Source organism: Miniopterus natalensis, chromosome 11 (genome assembly GCF_054644295.1).
Source record: "Miniopterus natalensis isolate mMinNat1 chromosome 11, mMinNat1.hap1, whole genome shotgun sequence".
NCBI classification, from domain to species: Eukaryota; Metazoa; Chordata; class Mammalia; order Chiroptera; family Miniopteridae; genus Miniopterus; species Miniopterus natalensis.
Genome location: NC_142091.1, coordinates 29,566,322 through 29,587,614, shown reverse-complemented (window position 1 = coordinate 29,587,614; position 21,293 = coordinate 29,566,322). Strand labels below are relative to the sequence as shown.

General features: G+C 34.6%; 1 protein-coding gene across 2 annotated transcripts in view; it reads left to right on the top strand.

Moving 5' to 3' along the window:
• Positions 1–21,293, top strand: part of TMEM135 (transmembrane protein 135) — a 198,456-nt gene that overhangs the window by 11,853 nt on the left and 165,310 nt on the right. For both annotated transcript variants that reach the window (XM_016206817.2, XM_087821617.1), the window contains exons 2-4: positions 11,878–12,005; positions 13,510–13,602; positions 19,546–19,579. In XM_016206817.2, the coding sequence (XP_016062303.1) occupies positions 11,878–12,005; positions 13,510–13,602; positions 19,546–19,579 (255 nt within the window). The remainder of the gene's footprint in view (positions 1–11,877; positions 12,006–13,509; positions 13,603–19,545; positions 19,580–21,293) is intronic.

Sequence of the window (21,293 nt, the reverse complement as noted above, 5' to 3'; positions counted from 1 at the left end):
AAAGTCACCCCCCCCCCCCAGTTAATTTTGTGGTTTAAATAATTGATGTCCTAATTTTTAGGTTTCAGTATGAGTTTTAGCAAATGTGTGAGTATAAGTGCAGTTTAAACCTTTTGAGAATGGTTTCTCTTCTGTTAATGAAATTTTATGTATCAACAAACGGTGAGGCAGTTTGGTATTTTTTAGTCAGCATAGTCCCCTGATATCTGTGATTTCTTCTGTTGCTCAAATTGTCTCTACTTCTCTGGCTTGAATTCTTAGTTTGCTTGAATTCCGTTTAGAAGATTCAATTCAGTGCACCTAATATTCTTATTGGAGAGACTGGAATATTTGTGCATCCCTTCTATACTTCATGTGAATAAAATTCTTCATTAAGAAGTGTATTACTAGAATTTTTCTTCATGAATTAAAGTATTTTATATTAGAGCTCTTGATATTTGTACTTAAGTATGCAGAAGATGGCAGAGTATAAAAATGTTTTGGTTTAAGATTATTGTATTTCATGGTGAGTTATATCAGTAAGTTGAAGTAACAGTTGTGTGTTTTCAAGACTGGCCCTACATTACCAAAAATATTAATATTACTCAGATTAGAACATGGCTATAATGTATGCAGGACTCAATCCGAGTCTTGTTCTTGATCATATTTTATTTATCTTTAAAGCCTGTGTCAACTTCCATATAAATTTGAAAGTGGCTCCTTTTAGAGAGTATGGGTATTATAAGGCTTGATTTGATGGTCATCACTAAAACTTAATTGTATGATTTTCATTATGGGGAGGCTTTATAGTAAATAGCTAAGGAAAACTTATGGAGATTTACCTGTATTCTCTGGTGTACATTATTAACAAAGTTGCCCTAGGTTGTTTTTTTTTGGCGGGGTGATTCTTTGTTTTTAATAAGCTGGTTATACACCACGAGGCAGCGTGATGTAGTGCATTGGATATAATTTACAAGATCTGAGTTTTTATTTTGCTCTAAAATGTATAGTGTGACTGTGTCCTCATCTATAAATACATGATAATCCTGCTTTAATTACTTCATGACTGAAGAAGCATGACTTCCTAACTCACTTTATGAAGCCAAAATTACTCATACTGAAACCTGGCAAGGACAACACACACACACACACACACACACTCTCACACATTTGCGCCCCCGCGCACGCGCACACACACACACACACACAAATAAAATTACAGACCAATATCTCTGATGAATATAGATGTAAAAATCCTGAACAAACCACTAGCAAATTGAATACAGTATATTAAAATGATAACACATGATCAAGTGGGGCTCATTCCAGGGGTGCAAGGATGGTTCAACATATGCAAATTGATCAGTGTGATTCACCACATTAACAAAATAAAGGATAAAAATCATATGATCTTATCAATAGATGTAGAAAAAGCATTTGAAAAGATATAATATCCTTTTATGATTAAAACACTCAATGAAATGGGTATAGAAGGAAAGTACGTCAACATAATAAAGGTCAGATATAACAAATAATCAGCTAGTATCATACTCAATGGTGAAAATGGAAAGCTTTTCCTCTGAGATGTGGAATAACACAAAATGCCCACTCTTACCACTAGTATTCAACATAGTACTGTAAGTCCTACCCAGAGCAGTCAGGCAATAGAAAGAAAGAAAAGGCATTCAGGTTGGTAATGAAGAAGTAAAATTATAACTTTGCACATTTGATATGATTATTTATATAGAAAACCCTAAAGACTCCACTAAAAAACTATCAGAAACAATAAGCAAATACAGTAAGGTTCAGGATGCAAAATCAATGTACAAAAATCTATTGAGTTTCTATATACTAAAAATGAAATTTCAGAAACAAATAAAAAAACCAAAAAAACCCCAAACAACAATTCCATTTGCAATTACAACAAAAAGAATAAAATACCAAGGAATAAACTTAAAGGATGTGAAGGACCTACCTATACACTGGAAACTACAAGACATTATTGAAAGAAATTAAAGAAGACAAAAAGAAATTGAAAGATATTAAAAGAAATTGAAGAAGACACAAAAAAATGGAAAGATATTCTGTGTTCATGGATTGGAATGGAAGAATTGACATAGTTAAAAGTTTTTATGTTACCCAAAGCAGTGTACAGATTTAATGCAATCCCCATCAAAATTCCAGTGGCATTTTTCAAAGAAATAGAACAAAAACACCATCAAATTGGTAGGGAGCCACAAAAGACACCAAATAGCCAAAGCAGTGCTGAGACAAAAAGAACAAAGTTGGAAGGTATCATACTTCCTGACTTCAAATTATACTAGAAAGCTACAGTAATCAAAACAGCATGGTGCCCTGGCCAGGTGGCTCATTTGGTTAGAACATCATCCCCTACACCAAAAGGTTGCAGGTTTGAATTCCAATCAGGGCACATAACTAGGTTGCAGGTTCAGTCCCTGGCTGGGTGTGTATGGGAGTCAACTGATTGGTGTTTTCTTTTTCTCTCTCCCTCTCTCAAAAAATAAAAGGATCAATAAAAACACATCTTCAGACAAGGATTAAAAACAACAACAACACTGTATGTATTGGCTATAAACAGACACATGGACTAATGGAAAAGAATTGAAAGCCCAGAGCCCAGAAATAAACCCACATGTATATGGGTAACTCATTTTCGACAAAGTAGCCAAAATATACAATGGAGAAAAGAAAGCCTCTTCAGTAAATGGTGCTGGGAAAATTGGAAAGCCATGTGCAAAAGAATGAAACTAGAGAGCTGTTTGATACCACACACAAAAATTAACTCAAAACGGATTGTACACCTAAATATAAGACCTTAAACATCATCAGTCGGCTGCCTCCTGCACACCCCCTACTGGGGATTGAGCCTGAAACCTGGGTATATGCCCTGACCAGGAGTCGAATTTATGACCTCTTGGTTCCTAGATCGTTGCTCAACCACTGAGCCACACTGCCCAGGCTCTTGGGATTCTTTTGATTACTGCTTCAATTTCACTAGTTGTAATCTCTCTGTTCAGATTCTCTAGATAATTCTTCCGGAATTACTTTTGGAAGATTGTATGTTTCTGGAATTTATCCATTTCATCCAGATTGTCCAATTTGTTGGCATATATTGTTTGTAATATTTCCTTACAATCCTTTGTATTTCTTTGGTGTCAGTTGTTACTTCTCCTTTGTTTCTGATTTTATTTATTTGTTTTTGCTTGATGAGTCTGGTTAAAGGTTTGTCAATCTTGTTTATCTTTTCAGAGTCAGCTCTTGGTTTCATTGATCTTTGGTATTGTCTTTTTAGACTCTATTTCATTTATTTCTGTTCTCATCTTTATTATTTCCTTCCTTGTACTCACTCTGGACTTTGTTATTCTTTTTCCACTTCCTTTAAGTGTAACGTTAGATTGTTTATTTGAGGTTTTACTTGTTTCTTGAAATGGGACTATAGTGCTATGAATTTTCCTCTTAGGATTGCTTTCTCTGTGTCCCACAGATTTTGGGTGGTTTTGTTTCAAGGTATCTTTTGATTTCTTCCTTGGTCTCATTGTTAACCCATTCATTGTTTAGTTATATGTTATTTAGCATCCATGTCTTTGTATGTTTTTCAGATTTCTTATGATTGATTTCAAGTTTCATAGCATTATGGTCAGAGAAGATGTTTGATATGATTTCAGTCTTCTTAAATTTATTGAGACTTGTTTTGTGTCCTAACATGTGGTCTATCCTAGAAAATGTTCCATGAGTACTTGAAAACAATGTATATTTTGCTGCTTTGGGCTGAAATGCTCTGAAGATGTAAATGAAATCCATTTGATCTAGTGTGTTACTTAAGGTCCCTTTCTCCTTGTTGATTTTCTGTCTGGAATATCTATCCATTGATGTTAATGGGATGTTAAAATCACCTACTATAACTTTATTACTGTCAGTCTGTCCACTTATGTCCATCAAGATTTACTTTACATATTTAAGTGTTCCTATGTTGGTTGCATAAATGTTTACAAGGGTTATATCCAATGGTTGGATTGATCTCTTTTTTATTATGTAGTGTCCTTTGTCTCTTACTGTAACCTTGGTTTTAAAGTATATTTTGTCAGATATAAGTATTGTTACCCCAGCTATTTTTTTTCCTTTCCATTTGCATGAAATAATTTTTCTATCCCTTTACTTTTTGTGTGTATCTTTTGTTCTAAGATATGTCTCTTGAAGACAGCATATACATGGGTCTTGTTTTCTTACTAGTTCAGCTACTTTGTCTTTATTGGAACATTTAAGCCATTTACATTTAAAGTGATTATTGATAGGTATATATTTATTTCCATTTTATTTTAACTATGTTCTGTTTTTTCTGCTCTTCCTCCTCCTCCTCTTCCTCTTCACCACCCCACCCCCTTTTAACATTTCTTGTAATACTGGTTTGCTGGTAACAAACTCCTTTAGGTTTTTGTTGCCTAGGAAGCTCTTTATTTCCTCTTCAGTTTCAAATGATAGACTTGCTGGGTAAACTAGCCTTGGTTGTAGGTCCTTACTTTTCATCACTTTGAATATTTCATGCCAGTCACTTCTGGCCTGAAATGTTTCTGTTGAGAAATCAACTGACAGTCTTATAGGAGTTCCCTTGTAAGTAACTTGACTGCTTTTCTCTTGCAGCTTTTATGATTCCTTTTGTCTTTAACTTTTGCCATTTTTTGTTGTTGTTGTTAATCCTCACAGAGGATATTTTTTCCATTGCTTTTCAGAGAGAAAGTTAGGAAGGAAGGGAGGAGAGAGAGGGGAAGGGGAGGGAGAGGGAAAGAGAGAGGGAGGGAGAGAGGGAGAGAAACATCAATGTGAGAGAGACACATTGGTTGCCTCCTGCATGTACCCTGACTGGGGGTGAGGAGTGAACCCGCAACCCAGGTATGTGCCCTTGACAAGGAATCAAACCTGTGATCCTTCAGTGCACAGGCGATGCTCTAACCACTGAGCCACACTGGTCAGGGCAACTTTTGCCATTTTAATTATGATGTATCTTGGGTGTGGGCCTCTTTGGGTCCATCCTGTTTGGGACTTGTGCTTCCTGGACTTGTATGTCTTTTTCTTTCACCAGGTTAGGGAATTTTTTTGGTCATTATTTCTTCAAATAGGGTCTTGATTCTTTGTTCTCTCCCTTCTCCTTCTGATATCCCTATGATGTGGATGTTGTTATGTTTCATTTTGTCTCAAAGGTCCCTTAAACTAATTTTTTTTTTTTAATTTTTAAATTAAAAAAATATATATCTTTATTGATTTCAGAGAGAGGAAAGGAGAGGGGTAGAGAGATAGAAACATCAATGATGAGAGAGTCATTGCTCGAGCCCGCAACCCGGCCATGTGCCCTGACTGGGAATCAAACCCCGATTGCCTGGTTCCTAGGTCGACGCTCAACCACTGAGCCACTCCCAGCCGGGCACTAATTTTTTAAAAAAATGTGTTTTTATTGATTTCAGAGAGAGAGAAGGAGAGATAGAAACATCAATGATAAGAGAATCATGGATTGTCTGCCTTTTGCATGCCCCCTACTAGAGATTGAGCCCACAACCTGGGCATGTTCCCTGACCTGGAATTGAACCATGACCTCCAGGTTCATAGGTTGACACAACCAGTGAGCAACACTGGCCTGGCTATCCTCATTTTTTTAAGTCCTTTTTCTTTTTGCTGATCTGATTGGGTGTTTTTTCCTACCTTGTCTTCTAAATCACCGATTCAATCCTCTGCTTCATCGTGCCAGCGAACCGGGTGTGTGCCCTGACCAGGAATTGAACAATGATCTCCTGGATCCTAGGTTGATGTGTAACCTTTGAGACACTTGTTTTGTGTCCTAACATCTGGTCTATCTTTGAGAATGACCCATGTGTACTTGAGAGGAATGTATATTCTGCAGCTTTGGGGTGAAATGTTTTGTGAATATCAATTAAATCCATTTGATCTAGTGTGCCATTTAGTCATTGTTTCTGTGTTGACTTTTTGTCTGGAAGTTCTACCCAGTGAAGTCAGTGGAGTGTTCAAGTCCACGACTATGACTGTATTGCTGTTGATTGCTCCCTTAAAGTTCTTAAGGTAATTATTGATAGGTTCTTATTTATTGCCATTTTAATTCTTTATGCCTATGGTTCTTTCTCTGTTCCTTCTTCTTATTACAGCAATCCCTTTAACACTTCTTGCAATGCTTCTATTTCTACTTCTAATTAAAGCAGACCCTTTAACATTTCCTGCAATGCTGGTTGGTGGTGAAAAACTCCTTTAGCCTTTTTTTTGTCTGGGAAGCTCTTTATTTCACCATCTATTTTGAATGATAACCTTGCTGGATAGAGTAGTCTTGGTTTCAGGTCCTTGTTTTGCATTACCTTGAATATTTGATGCCAGTCCCCTCTGGCCTGTAGAGTTTCTGATGAGAAGTCAGCTGACAGCCTTATGGGAGCTCCTTTGTAGGTAACAGATTGCTTTGCTCTTGCTGCCTTTAATATTCTCTGTGTCTTGAATTTTTGGCATTTTAATTATGATGTGTCTGGGCATGGGCCTCTTTGGATTCTTCTTGCTTGGGACTCTCTGTGCCTCCTGAACTTGTGTGACTTTTTCCTTCATCAGATTAGGGAAGTTTTCTGCTATTGTTTCTTCAAACAGGTTCTATAATGCTTGCTAACTTTCTAGATTTTCTGGCACTCCTATGATGCAAATATTGTTAAGTTTCATGTTGTCCCACAGCTCCCTTAGACTGTCCTCCTGTTTTTTACTTGGTTTTCCTTTTTGGATCTCTGATTGAGTGATTTTTTTCTACCCTGTCTTCTAATTCACTAATCTGATCCTCAGCTTCCTCTAATCTGCTTTTTATTCCTTCCAATGTATTCTTTATTTCTGCTATGTCATTTGTAATTTCCTTCTTAGTTTCCATATCTTTTTTCATGCTGTTGAGCATCCTTACAATCAGTATTCTAAACTCTATATCTGATAGGTTGCTTATCTCCATTTCATTTAGTTCTTTTTCTGGAGACTTCTCTTGTTCTTTCATTTGGGGCTTGTTTTTTGTCTCCCCATTTTGGCTGCCTATTTGGGTTTGTTTCTATGTATCAGGTAGGCCTGCTAGGACTCTCAGTCTTTTTGGATGGTCTCTGGTGCAGGCCCATGTCAGACGCTGTTTAGAACTGGCCCTGAGTACCCTGTTTGGAGCTATCAACAACCCACGGCTTGAGGTCCCCTCTGCTGGGGCTGGGTGTGTTTGGACAGGACCATCATGCACACCAAAGTCTGCTTTTGCAAGGCCCAGGTCCAGAAGCAGATCAGGCAAAGACTCAAAGCACTCTGAGGCCTGCCTCTGCCTGCAGGCTGATTTATCTGATTCTCTTAAGGAGCCTCAGGCTGTAGAAACTCCAAGGGATAGGGTGAGAGGTTTTCTGGCAGGTTGGGGCCATTGCTTCCCCTTCAGGCAAAAGCTGCTTGGAAGGTAAGTGACTGCCCATTTTGAATGTCCTCTGCAGTATGGGGGAAGGACTCCACAAAGACATCCAGAGGGGTGCCCTCTGAGCCCTATCTGCAGAGACCACAACCTTAGTTTCTTCTCACACAGATTCAGGCCACTCTTCCCTCCCTCTGCTGGAGCCCAAGGTGAGTGGCTGCCCAGGGAACTTTGTGCATTGGCCTTTTAAGAGGATGCCTGCAGTTCCAGCTGTCTCTCCCTGGCAGACAGAAACCTGGCTGCTTTTCACAGCCAGATGTTATGTGGGTACCTTTCTCCGTTCTGATGCTCTTGGCTGGGAAGCCCAGCCTGGGGTTTAGGCCCCAGAGTCCTCAGTGGGAACGCCCCCAGCTGAGATATCTCTTTGGACCTTCAGCTGCTGCCTGTGGGAGCCCAGCCAGCCCTCTTATGCCTCCACACTTCCTACCAGTCTCTATATGGTCTCCACTTTTCCTCCTTGGTTATGAGGGTGCTTTCCAGCTCGTCTTCAGCTGTAGTTGTTTATTCAGCGTGGGTTTTGTATTTTTTAGTTGTAATTCCAGTTTGGTCCAGGGAGGATATCAGTGTAGCTTCCATTCAGCTCACCACAATCTTTAGCTTCCTCATTGTGGTTTTGATTTGCATTTCTATTAAGCTGATGTTTTAATCTTTCATTTGCGTATCCTCTTCTGTGAAACGTCAGTTCATACTTTTTGCTATTCTTCTAATTGTATTGTTTATTTTTTTCCTGTTGAGTTTTAGATTTCCTTATATGTTGTAGATACTAGTCCTTTGTTGTATTTGACAGTTATTTTTTCCCAGTCTGTGGCTAGTCTTTTAATCCTCTTAACCAGTTTTTCACAGTTAATTTTGAATGACAAAATTACTCTTAATTTTGAAGTATAATTTACAGTTTTTCCTTTTATAAACTGTGCTTTTGGTGTGAAGTCTAAGAACTCTGTAATTTTTTTCTCCTAAATTTCTGTAGTTTTACAGAAATGTAGGTTTACATTTATGACTACGATTGATTTTGATTTAATTTTTGTATAAAGCGTGTGAGTTACATGGAGGTTATTTTATTTTTTTGCCTGTGGACGTCTACTTGCTCCAGCACTATTTGTTGAAAAGGCCATTTTTTCTCCATGGAATTGCCTTTGCACCTTGCCAAAAATCAGTTGTATGTATTTTTTGTGTGTCTATTTCTAATTGTTCTCTATTCTGTTTCATTTATGTATTGGTCTCTCTGTCAGTATTACAAAGCTTGATTGCTGAAGCTATATTTTAATTCTTGAAATGGGTACATTGATTTCTCCCACTTCATTTTGATTTTCAAAGTTGCTTTAGCTGTTAAGAGTTCCTTTGCTTTTCTATGTAAATTTCAGGATAATCTTGTCTATGTCTGCAGAAATCTTTCTGAGATTGTGATAGAAATTTTATTAAATCTATATATCACTTTGGGGGAAAATGACATCTTTACCATGTTGAGTCCTCTAATCCATGAGCATTTACATTTTCTTTGATTTCTTTCATCACAATTTTGTAATTTTTAGCATCTAAGTTCTATACACGTGTTGTAGGTCTTCCCCTAAGTAATTCATTTTTTGAGGAGTTACAGTGGTAGTGTGTTTTTAATTTTAGTGTCCATGTGTTCATTTCTCTTATGTAGAAATATAAGTAATGCTTGTATGTTATCTTGTATCCTTCACTTTTGCTGAATTGTTTTATTAGTTCTGGGGGGTTGGTTGTGTGTGTGTGTATGTGTGTGTGTGTGTGTGTTTTAATTCCTTGGGATTTTCTATGTGGACAATCATGTTTTCTATAAATAGGGACAGTTTTGTTTCTTCATTTTCAGGAACAGATTTGTTTTTTTTCTTTCTCTAACTACTTAAATGTATAATAGAGTACCAGATTCTGCCCACTGTTAAGTCTAAAATGAAGGAGACATTACATTCCAGAACCTGAAGATGCTAAGTGAATGACCGTTAAAACTGGTAAGATGGTTGAAGATCAGTGAGAAATTGAAAATGATGCCAACATTTTTTCCCTAAGTAATTGGGTGGATGTGATGCTATTACTGGAGGTATGAAACCCAGAAGTAAAAGCATTTTGGGAAATAATAATGAGTTTTACTTTGGACATGCTGATTTTTTTTTTGAAGCCTATGGCACATCTTCATTGCCATGTCCAATAAACAATTAAAGCATGGGGTAAGAATTTAGGGGAGCGATTGTAGTTAAGGAATTCCTACTTTGAGATGATAGATGATGCTGTGGGAGAGAGCACATGTAGAATGAGTAGAGATCTGGGAAGAAATGTTAACAAAGAAATAGTATTTAGAGATATCATGGGAGAATGAAAAAAATGCCCTGTCACAGAAACCAGAGAAACTTCTCTTTTGTCAAAATTCTGCCTATTTGTTGAGATCAGTCTCAGAAGATTCAGTGAAATCTTCCAGACACCATCATCTGCCCAGTCCCTTCACCTTTTAGTCATCCCCTAAATGTTTATAGAGCAGTTTCTTCTTCCTCTAATTTAGCATTTACCACACTGCCATATTAGAGTTTATTGTTTATGATTTTATATTCCTTTAAGGTAATAGTTAGATTTTTTTTTAAAAAAAAATATCTTTATTGATTTCAGAGAGAGGAAGGGAGAGGGAGAGAAAGAGATAGAAATATCAGTGATGAGAGAGTCATCACTGATAGGCTGCCTCCTGCATGCCCCTGGCTGGGGATCCGTCCCGCAACCCGAGCGTGTGCCCTGACCAGTTGAACCTTGATCTCCTGGGTTCTAGGTTGATGCCCAGCTGCTGAGCCATGCCGGGCCAGGCTGGTTAGATCTTATTCATCGTTATTTTTCCTGTGTATGGCATAATTGTCAGTAACAATTTAATTGAATGGAATTGTAGATAGTCAGTTTCAGAGGCTTCAAGGGGATAAAGAACAGAACTGAGAAGGGGCCATTAGATTTGTTGGTCTCACTAACCTTAGGGAAAGTTTTATCTCTAGAGTGGTGGAGAGAGAATGGATAGTTCTCCTAGTCTTCCTTCCCTCAAGTCAGTCTTGCCTTTTCTATACTCCCTCCCTCATTCTCTAATTATGTCTTTATAACTTTTGTTTCTTTGACACTACCGTTTCATCATGATAGAAAAGTATTCATGCATGGTGACCTGTGAGAATTCTATTCTATTCTTCCAAATTTAGCTTGTATTCTGTTCTCAGTGCAACTACTGCCTACGCTGACTCTTTGCTAAACTTCCAAGGCTCTTTGCATTATATTGCTATCATTTAATCATTCTTCAATTTCTCTGTCCATTTCTTATATATTATGATTGATAAGATTTTTATTTCCTATAACATTAAATTGTTCTTAATAAATACTTAGATTTATGTCTTGATTTTTAAATATCATTACTAAATTATCTCAGTACTTTTTGTTTTAATTTAGAAATCTTTCTTTTTATATGTGTGTGCGTGTGTGTGTTTATTGATTTTAGAGAGAGGAAGGGAGAGAGAAACATCGATGAGAGAGAACCATTGATAGGCTGTCTTCTGCACTGCCTTCTCCTGGGGATTGAGTCTGAAGCCTGGGCATGTGCCCTGACCTGGAATCCAACCTGAGACCTCTCAGCGCATGGGTAGATGCTCAACCACTGAGCCACACCAGGCTGGGCCCTCTCTTTTAAATTCAAAGTTCACACACAAAAATCCCTAAACACAAATGTGTTTTCAATCTAAATTTAAAAGATAAGTTATAAGACTCAAAGGTTGATAATCTTTATAAAATATTTCTGTGAAACTTCTGTGAATCCTCTGTACAGGAACTTCTTCCTGTTTCTGTGTTTTCGTAGCACACGGTACCTGCCTATATTATGCTAGATTCTCAATATGTATTTATTTTTCAGGTCCCTTTTTTCCAATGGGCTGCAGTAGGCCAGAAATCATTCATTTTACTTTTTTTACCTTTTGCATTTCTAACATGGTTTTTGTTACACGGCAGTCATATTTGAATAACTGAATGACTTTTTCTGGTTTTTCTCCTTGAGTTTCTTGAATATCCAGGCTGATAAGATCTGTAATGTAATTTTGTTTTAGCATTCAATTTCTATTTGAACTGCACTATATTTTTTCCATTTAAAATATATTTCATTTTTTGTTTAAAACTGTTTTTTAAGGCATTATAAATATTTGCATCAGCATTGGGTGCTTACTCATTATATGACCCATGTGATAATTTCTTGGTGTATATTTTACTCAGTATATCTTCAATAAACTTAAGTATCTTCTGTTCCAGAAATTATATTTTTATGGAGTAGCCAGTAAAATACCAGAGTTCTTACTTTAATTTAAAAATATACACTGTTATTCAGTAGCTTCCATGTAAGAACTAATTTAAGTAGGAAAAGTTGGTTGGATTAAACAAAGGCTTTCTCTTTTCAGATTGCAGCAATTCTCCGGAAACGAAAATTAGACTATTATTTACACAGACTACTCCCTGAGATCCTACAGTCTGCTTCATTTCTGACTGCTAATGGGGCCTTGTATATGGCCTTCTTTTGCATTTTAAGGTTGGTACTCATAATCACTACTGGAGGTTAATACAAATTCCTTTGTTGAAACGGAAACAAACAGATGTTTATATAAATGTGCAGGTCACTGCTTGTATATTATTTTTCTCTGTGTGAAATGACATTTATTTATCCCAAGGAAAGCTTATAAAACCGGGAGTTGTGGGCCTCTTGGCCTGAAGATGTAATATAAACTTCAAATTATTGCTGTGATTATATAGCAGAAGTGCTTTAATTTATCACACATTTTCTGAGGGCTACTGTGTTTACCAAGTCATTGATGAGCATTTCTTAACTTTTCCATTCCATAGATCAGGAATTCAAAGCAGTTTCCATGATATAGGTTAAGTTCGTATGCAGTGAATAGACTTCAAAAGGACTATAGAATGTCGTTGTTTATATATAAAACAGTAAGTTAACTATGGCATATTCGACTGATGAAACTTTTGGTTGTGATTCAGTCATACACATTACCTGTGTGACATGCTTCATACAATGTAGATGTAATTAGAATTTATTTTATATTTATTAAATACTTACTTTTTATCTTTTTCCCCAGTGATTGTTGAAAACCCAGACTGGTGTTTTTTTAATCCATCAAGTTTAAAATACTAAGTATCCCCATATTACTGTTATCTAATTAATGTTGTTCACAGTTCTGTAAGTGTATTTTAACTGCAATTAAAAATATTTTCAAATGTCTTTTACAGGTATTTCCCTCAGAACATTAATATTTATAAATATTCAGATTATGCAGAAAATAATTGATAAGGTTTATACTCTTGAGTAAGTCATGCCTTTAAGTTGACCTGAAAATCTGTATAAGAAACTCTTTTATCATGTGGTCTCTGGAAAGTTTCTAACACTTGTTATAGACAGAGAACTACTTCCAGTATTCTTAGGCAGAAGGTTTCTGATGTCCATTTTAGGTATACCCATGTTATTTATGCTCAGTAAGTTTGCTAATTCTTTAAAGCTAAGCTTCAATTCAGAAGATCATTTCATTTTTGATTCTTGATCCTTACTGTATGTGTGTATTTATATTTTTTTATATATATATTTTTCCCTATAATATATCATTTAGCAATTGACTAACTTTGTTCAGAAAATTTCTTATAATTATGTGCTGCTTCTCCCTGTCTTAGTAACATATTGTCTTTGAAGGGAAAAAAAGTTTTCCTAACACTTTCAATTTTTTTTTCTCTTTAAAAATCTAAGCAGCAAATGGCTTTATATAATGTGTAAGACACTATGCAGTCTTGCTTTCAAGGGACATATTCTGGTAAATAGGTAGTTGTTGATGCCATTAACCTAGGAAAATAGGGGAGCGGGAACAAGTTCATGGATATAGGAGAGAGATAGTGAATTTGGATTTGGACATGTTGAGTTTGAGGTGCTGTGGGACATTTTGATAGAGTGTGGACTGAGAAGGGGAACTTCTTTTTGTAATAACTGAAATGACTAATTAGAAATTTCATACAAACATTCCAAATTTGAATTTCAGGAGGATACTTGGAAAATTCTACTCATGGAGTCCTGGCTTTGGTGCCGCTTTGCCAGCATCTTATGTGGCTATTCTGATTGAAAGAAAAAGCAGGTAAATTTTTACATATCTACATATTTAATCAAACTGATTTACTGTCCCCTTTGTCAACTAGAAATTTTTTTTCTTCTTATCATTTATTGTAGTCCAGGTATGAGAAATATTTCCACATATATTTTTCAGTCTTGAAGATATATTATGGAAAATTTAATTTTATACTATATATTATTATTTATGTTTATTAAGCCTATAAAATATAAAGATTGACATTATAGAGTGGTAATACCCATTAGTCTTCGTTTAGTAAAAAATTAGAGTTCTTTGGTGTGCCTAACTAAAACATGGCGTACACAAATTCTAATTAAAGATCTCCACAATAACAATACCATGGTCACACCAAAGAAAATTAAAAATAGGTTTTTTTTATTGTCTAGATTTGTAATTTGATTCAGGGTCATTGAGTGACCTCTGTTAAATCAATTGTTATTTTTAAGGCATCTTATTTAAAAAAGTATTTTCATTTTATTTAACTTGAAAATGTTCTAAGTGAAATAGTGGGATTTCTATAAAATGCTACAAACTTTATGTAAATTGTTCTGTCAGGTAAACAGTTGAGTTAAAGCTTTTGTATAAAATAATTTTTGCCATTTTATGAATAATTATTGCTGACAACTGCTTTGATTCCATCTTTATCCCAGAGAATCAAGATTGGGGTCTTGTATTAATCAAGGAGTCATGTATTAATCAAGATAGGTCATCTTTCAGTTTGTGAAGATGTTTATTGTAATCATCGATTTTTTAGTGTATGGGGTAAGGGAGAAGGAGAAGCCAAGGATATCTCCAGTTGTTCCACATGGGTGAATAGGTAGTTGTTGATGCCATTAACAACTGGTAAGATCCCCTGGTAAGATCTGCTGATAATATAGATCTTATCAGGTGACCAACTATTTACTTAAACCACCTGAAGCCGTTTTTAATGCATTTTTATAAATGTAGTAGTATCTAAATTTTTGTGCTTCTCTGTTTGATTATATCACATTTGTTTTGGATTATTAAAATTATTAAAATCAAAGGACTTGTGGATATTACTACCACAGCATAATCAAGCCAGTAGTGCTAGAAACATAGGTTACCCCTCCTGAGAGGACAGTATAGAATACTAATTAAGAGTGTAGATTCTTTAGGGAAAAGGAGTTTATAATTATGCTTTTAATTCACAAAGAAAATCAATGATATGTTTGTGGACATAGCCAGTAGGCAGCTTGAAATGTGAGTCTAGATTCAGGAGAAGCATGGTAATTATAAAAATAAAATTGGGAGTTTTTTTCTTATAAGTGGTCATTGAAGCTGTGGGAGAAGATCAGAGCATGAAAGCCCCGAATACAAGGTCTGAGGTTAGAAGTTGGGAAACAACAATATTTAAGGAGTTAGTTGTCAGTTGAAATGTGTATATAATTTATCCTTTTAAAAATAAGTATTAGTAAAATAGTAGAAAGAGTGGGAGAATGTGGAGAGTAGCACTATTTTTCAATTGGCAGTGATGGTCCTAATTTTTAAGTCTCTAAAGCTTTTATTTCATAATGAAATCTTTACTCTGAGTTTATACATTTTAGATTCAATTGTATAATCAGATTTTAAAAAAACATTTAATGAAGTAAGAACATACAATATGGTTATATGCACACATATATACACATACATATATGATGGATATATATATATGTAAAGGTCTATGTTCATAAATATATCTTCATCTATATTGGTTTAACTTTATTTCCTCCCTATTTTTTCTCCCTCTCTTTAAATGATCCATCCATCCATCCATCCATCCATCCATCCATCCATCCATCCATCCATCCATCCATCCATCCATCCATCCATCTTTTCCAGTTTCCCTCCCCGCCTTATAGAATTAAGCAGCTAGTTCTTGACACCTTGTAAGAGGGCAGCTTACTTAAATCTTAATCACATCACTGTGGGGTTCTGAGAAAGCTTTGAAGTTGTTTCCAGGGTTGCTTAAAAAATTTGTGCCACAATGAACTGTGATCATAGTAACTCAGCAGGAAGCATTGGTAACATCTAGTTTATCTCTAGGTGGGCTGTTAAGAACTAGTCTTCTCTTTCATTTTCTAGGAAGTGCTTTGTTTGTGGTTCAGTAAGAAGTTGTTCTGATGGATTTTGTTTTGTAGAATTGCTGTGGAATTTGCTTTGATTTTTAGTATTAGTTTAGATAAATTAAAACTCCAGGGTGCTCAAAAAATGGACATGGTTTAAAATAACAAAAACTGCATATTTATTCTAAGCATACTCATGGGTTGGTTGTTAAATTTCACGTTGTAGTTATGAAATTCTTAAAACAGTTATGACCAAAATTATATCTATCTACCTATCTATCATCTATCTATAATATGTGAATAAAAGAATACCGTATATTTTGTCTATAAATTCTTGGCGTCTTCAATTTTCATTGTCATGTTATCTTCACAGGAAGAAAATTAATTTACCTTGCATCTTTCTGAAAAATTTACTATGTATTACCCACTATATATATAATAGACTATGACTATTGACTCTTGTTCTAGTCTATAGGTTTATATTATTCATTTTTATTTCATAAGAAAGTAAAAGGGGTATTTTACACTCTTCTAAAACATTTTGACAGATGAAAATGTATCTTGTCTTTAAAGACTTTGAGATGATTAAATAGCATCCCCTAGTAAACCGTTACAATGTTTAGGAATTTTCACTGTGTTTTTTTTTTTGTTTTGTTAGAATTCTAGGCACCACCAGAGGCTGATGCTCTGTAAAACTTCTCATTTCTTACCCTAATCAGTATATTGTTAGCTAGCTTAAAGTTTCACTTTTGCATCTTAGAAGTCTTTGTCATGTCAAATTAGATGTGCAAGGGTCACTATGTTTTTCTTTAATCTCTAATTTCACCTCACCTCATTCATAGAACACGTAAATATTTTTATAAGTATACATAGAATATATAAATATTTATAATTTAGAAGTTATACTATTTCTGCTGTACGCCTTAGTAACCTTAGTTGTGAAATGTGTTACATACAGTGTCATTCAAAAGTTTAAGAAGGTTAGCTAAAGGAATATATACACTAGAGTTTCCTGGAAAAAAAAAAAAAAGCATTATTACTCATCCATTTAGGTACAATAATGTCATTGGAATATAATAATACCTGGAATTTCTGCATAATGTGAGGATAACTTTTAATCTTCTAAGATGTTAAGACAATTTAATTATTTTAATATTTTCCCATAGAAATAATGATACTCTGATTATACATAATCCCAACATCAGTGGTTCTTAATACCTTTTCAGGTAGTACCCTTGATGTGCACACCCAGTGAAATATTTCATGCAAATTAAGAGATTCACCTCTTTCTCTAATTAAATTAAAAAAAAAAGCTTATTTGTGGTTTAAAGACATACTTGACTAACTCAGGTTCACCAACCTTTTAATCTAGTGATTCTCAGAGAATAGGAGTATTTGTGTATCAGAACTTCCTGTGAAATTTAAAAGCTCTTACCCTTCTTGCCCCCAGCCTTTCCCCTTTAGGCCTACACCATCTTCTGTTCTACTCCCCATCACTGTTAGTGTAGTGTTTTAATATGTAACTCGGTTTCCAGAGAGAATTTACTCCCTTGGCACTGACCTGTTTGTCTTCAGGCTTAGGCTAGATACAGTGAAGTGTTAAATAATAAAGTAGCATTTACTTAATTTATCAGTTTCCTATGATACTGGACATCTCTGAAGATATAATGAAACATTGCTGTTGTCATGTTCTACCCCTTCAAATTGACATTGGAAAGGAGGTTGAAGACAGTGCCCCAGGGAAGCCTATCAAAAAGAGTCTGGCTATGTAATCCAACATATCATTCCCTTCACACACTGTCCTCTCATTTGTGAGGCTACTAGGCTACTAGCTCTGGGTTGGGATTTAGATAAAGCTAGGAGGGAGATAATCTTCCTCATTATTTGGGAATGATAAATTGAAATTTGAGACCAGAATAGGACATAATCTAGGAACACTACATCCTGTGTTTTTTCCCAGTCGTAAGGCTTTACTCATTCTCAAAGCATAGAAGCCTGTTAGGATACCATATTAAAGAGTCAGTGAATTGTAGAACTTCAGGGCAATTTAGTAAAGATTTTCTGCTTTAGAAGCTCTGCATTAGAGTGAGCACAAAACTGGAGTCAGATGAACTGATTCCTAATTCCAATTTGTGTTTTTGTGACTTTCATATTTTTAAGGAAACCACTTCTCTGATTCTTGGTTTTTGGTGGAGTAAGGGTAAGAATATCTGCATTACATTTCATAGGACTATTTTTTTCACTTAAAAAGTTTTTTTTCTATTATAGTTGACATTCAATATTATTTTATATTAGTTTCAGGAGTACAGCATAGTGGTTAGACAGTCATACACTATGGGACTACTGAGAGAATAAAATCTGAGTTCCAAATATCAATGTCTTGTAAGTTGTTAAATTTTATGCAAATGTAAGATAATTTGATCATGTCTTTGCTTGCTAATACATTGGTATCATTAATTGACCCTATCTTTTGTGATTATATTTCTATAATATGTGTCTATAATGTGTTCCTCATAAGGCTGGATTCCTAGTAACACCTTGGTTAGTTATTTTACATTACTTGTTTAGTGCCCATTAGATGCCAGGTACTATTGAAGGTTGTGAAAATGTAAAGGTAAACAGGATAATATATGTCTGGTAGTTAAAGATGAACAGTTATATTATCAGATAGATGGAAGGTAACAATTGAAACTGGATTAATTGAGTATTAGAGACAGAATTAGATTAGTGGAACAAATGTTTTTACAGATAGCATCATACATTAGATCACTTAATGATGAGATGAATTATCAGGTACTACCACTGAAATTACAGAAATATTTTTATTTTGGTTTTATTTATTTATTTATTTAATTTATTTATTTTTTAAATATATCTTTATTGATTTCAGAGAGAGGAAAGGAGGGGGAGAGAGAGAGAGAGACAGAAACATCAATGATGAGAGAGTCATTGATTGGCTGCCCAGCCCGCAACCTGGGCATGTGCCCTGACCGGGAATCCTAGGTCGATGCTCAACCGCTGAGCCACGCCCGGCTGGGCTATTTTGGTTTTATAATAAAGAATATTATTTTATTCTTTATATGTAATTAGCTTTTAGTAAGAGTAGGTATCACTTGAGGAGGTTTAACTTTTCTGTGTATGTGTGACTCTTGGATATTGATGTTACCTTAATTTTTCTTTATATAACTTATTTACAAAAAGTACTACTAGAACATCTTTGATGTAGAATTTTGTAGGAATTTATAAGACTGGTAAAGACTAGTAGAAACAATTTCAATTCATATGTACAAATCATAGAAAAGAAGAGCTAAAAAATAGGTATGATTTTGATTTATTTACACTGGACGACTGTTGTTGTGTTGACTTCTCATTTTTTAAATTTGACAATCTAAGGGAAAAGAGGTCAGTGCCCCTGACTAAATAGCCAGGTATCGCACGTTTTAAAAATTCTTACAGCACACCAGTTGAAAATCGCTGATACAGACTAATAGCAAATTGTACTACTCTTCCTATTAATAAACAATAATAAGGCAATACTTATTTTTAAAACTGAGATATAACTGATCTATAGACATTATATTAGTTTCAGCTGTACAACATAATGATTTAATATTGCTATATACTGTGAAGTGATCCCCACGATAAGTGTAGTTAACAATTACTAGGTAGTTGAAATTTTAAAGGATTTAAATTAATGAACACTAAACAGAATAACTTGTAGAATCTGTTTACACCCAACTATGGGTTTATTGAAAACTTAGCTCAGCATAATCTACCCCTTTTTCTCAACTCCTGATAAGTATTTTGATATATTTTTCAAAAATGATAAAAGTGATTAGTAAGTCAAATTAATGTTTAACTCTCTTTTTAAAATTATTTTCAGGAGAGGGCTGCTCACAATTTATATGGCCAACTTGGTAAGTAATTTTTTTTTCCTTTTGAGGGTTTTCCATGTGTTTTTAAATTTTTTTTTTTTTTTTTAAATCAAGTTCCCTTAAAAAATAAAAGGGAAAGGAAAGCTGTTAAAATTTGAGAATATTATTTGTCTCTGTTTTAAAGGATACACATAAATGTTTAAAAGAACCTCAATGCAATCTGGTTTATTGCTGTCATATGTGACTGGATTTCACATAGTTCAGGGGAAAGTAATTCACAGTCCTGTGCCTTTTATGACTTTTTTTAAAGTGTAGATCTTCATCTTTGATAGGATCTATATTTATATCTGTGTATCTCTATACATATTCAGTTGAACTTCATATTGTTTCTGTTGCCATTTCTTATGGAAAAAACGGTGTAAAAATGAGCTTTTCTTATGAGGTACCTTCTTGGACATCAGAACAGCTTAGTTCTATCTTCAAACACTGAGCATATGTAATAAAATAATTATCTAGGCTTCTAGATTTCGAAGTTTACAGAAGTGAATTAATGTTAACTAGTGTGATATTCTTTTTGGAAAATATATAATCAAAATTATATAACTTTCATTGTGAAGTTCAGATTTAAATATATATTTATCTTAAAATATTTTAAAGTTGTTTATTAAAAGGCAACATTGAAAAATTTAAAAGATAAATAATTTTTTATTTACCTAATGATACCTTTTTGAATTCTGTAACAAGGGAATATAATTCACAGTTTTTTGTTTACCAACGCATTTCAGTTGCAAACTATATAATTTTTGCTCTGAATTACCATGTGTCAGTTACTGTGTTCGTGTGCTAGTAGGCAACATAGAGACAGTCCTTGTATTTCTGGAGTTGGCTGTCTAATGGAGAAGTCACAACAGAAATAATAACGTTTGAAAAGGACTGAAAGATGACTAATAGGTTGCTGTGGGAACCGTATTAGAAGCACCAAGTCATCTGGGTGCTGCTTTCCTTTCTTATTTTAAAAAAAGTCTTAAAAATATTATGCTTGTATACTAGAATGGATTTGAGTTTTAATGTATATTTTTTGTTTAGCCATGCACTTGCTTTTCTGTACTACCACAAGGTACATACTTTAATGCCCATATGCTATATATGTTTATACACTTTAAAGTCTAAGTAAACGTTCACAAACTTTTTGTGTTGCCTGGTTTAGATTGTAAATTCCTGGAGGGAAGATCTTTGACTTTGATATAATCAATGTTAGAGAATGCCCTTAAAATATTGTATTTGGTTTTTTTAATATTAAACTTTTTATTTTAAAATAATCATAGATTCATATGCAGTTACAAGAAATAATCTCATGTAATCTTGACCCAGTTTCTTTTAGCAGTAATATCTTACAAAATTATAGTGGTATCAAAATTAGGATATTTACATAGATATTTACCACAGTCAAGATAGAGACCATGTCTTTCACCACAAGGATCCCTCATGCTGCCCTTTTGTAACTACATCCACTTTCCTCTTCCTCTTACCTCCCCTCCTCCCAGTCAACCTCTGGCAACCTCTAATCTGTTCTTTATTCCTATAATTCTGTAATTTCTGTAGTCATTTCAAGAATAGTATATAAATAGAATTAGAGAGTGTATACTATTTGTGATTAGCTGTTTCATTCAGCATAATTTCCTGGAGATTTATTGAAGTTGTTGCACATATCCTGAGTTCATTCCTCTTTATAGCTGACTAGTGTTCCATGGTATGG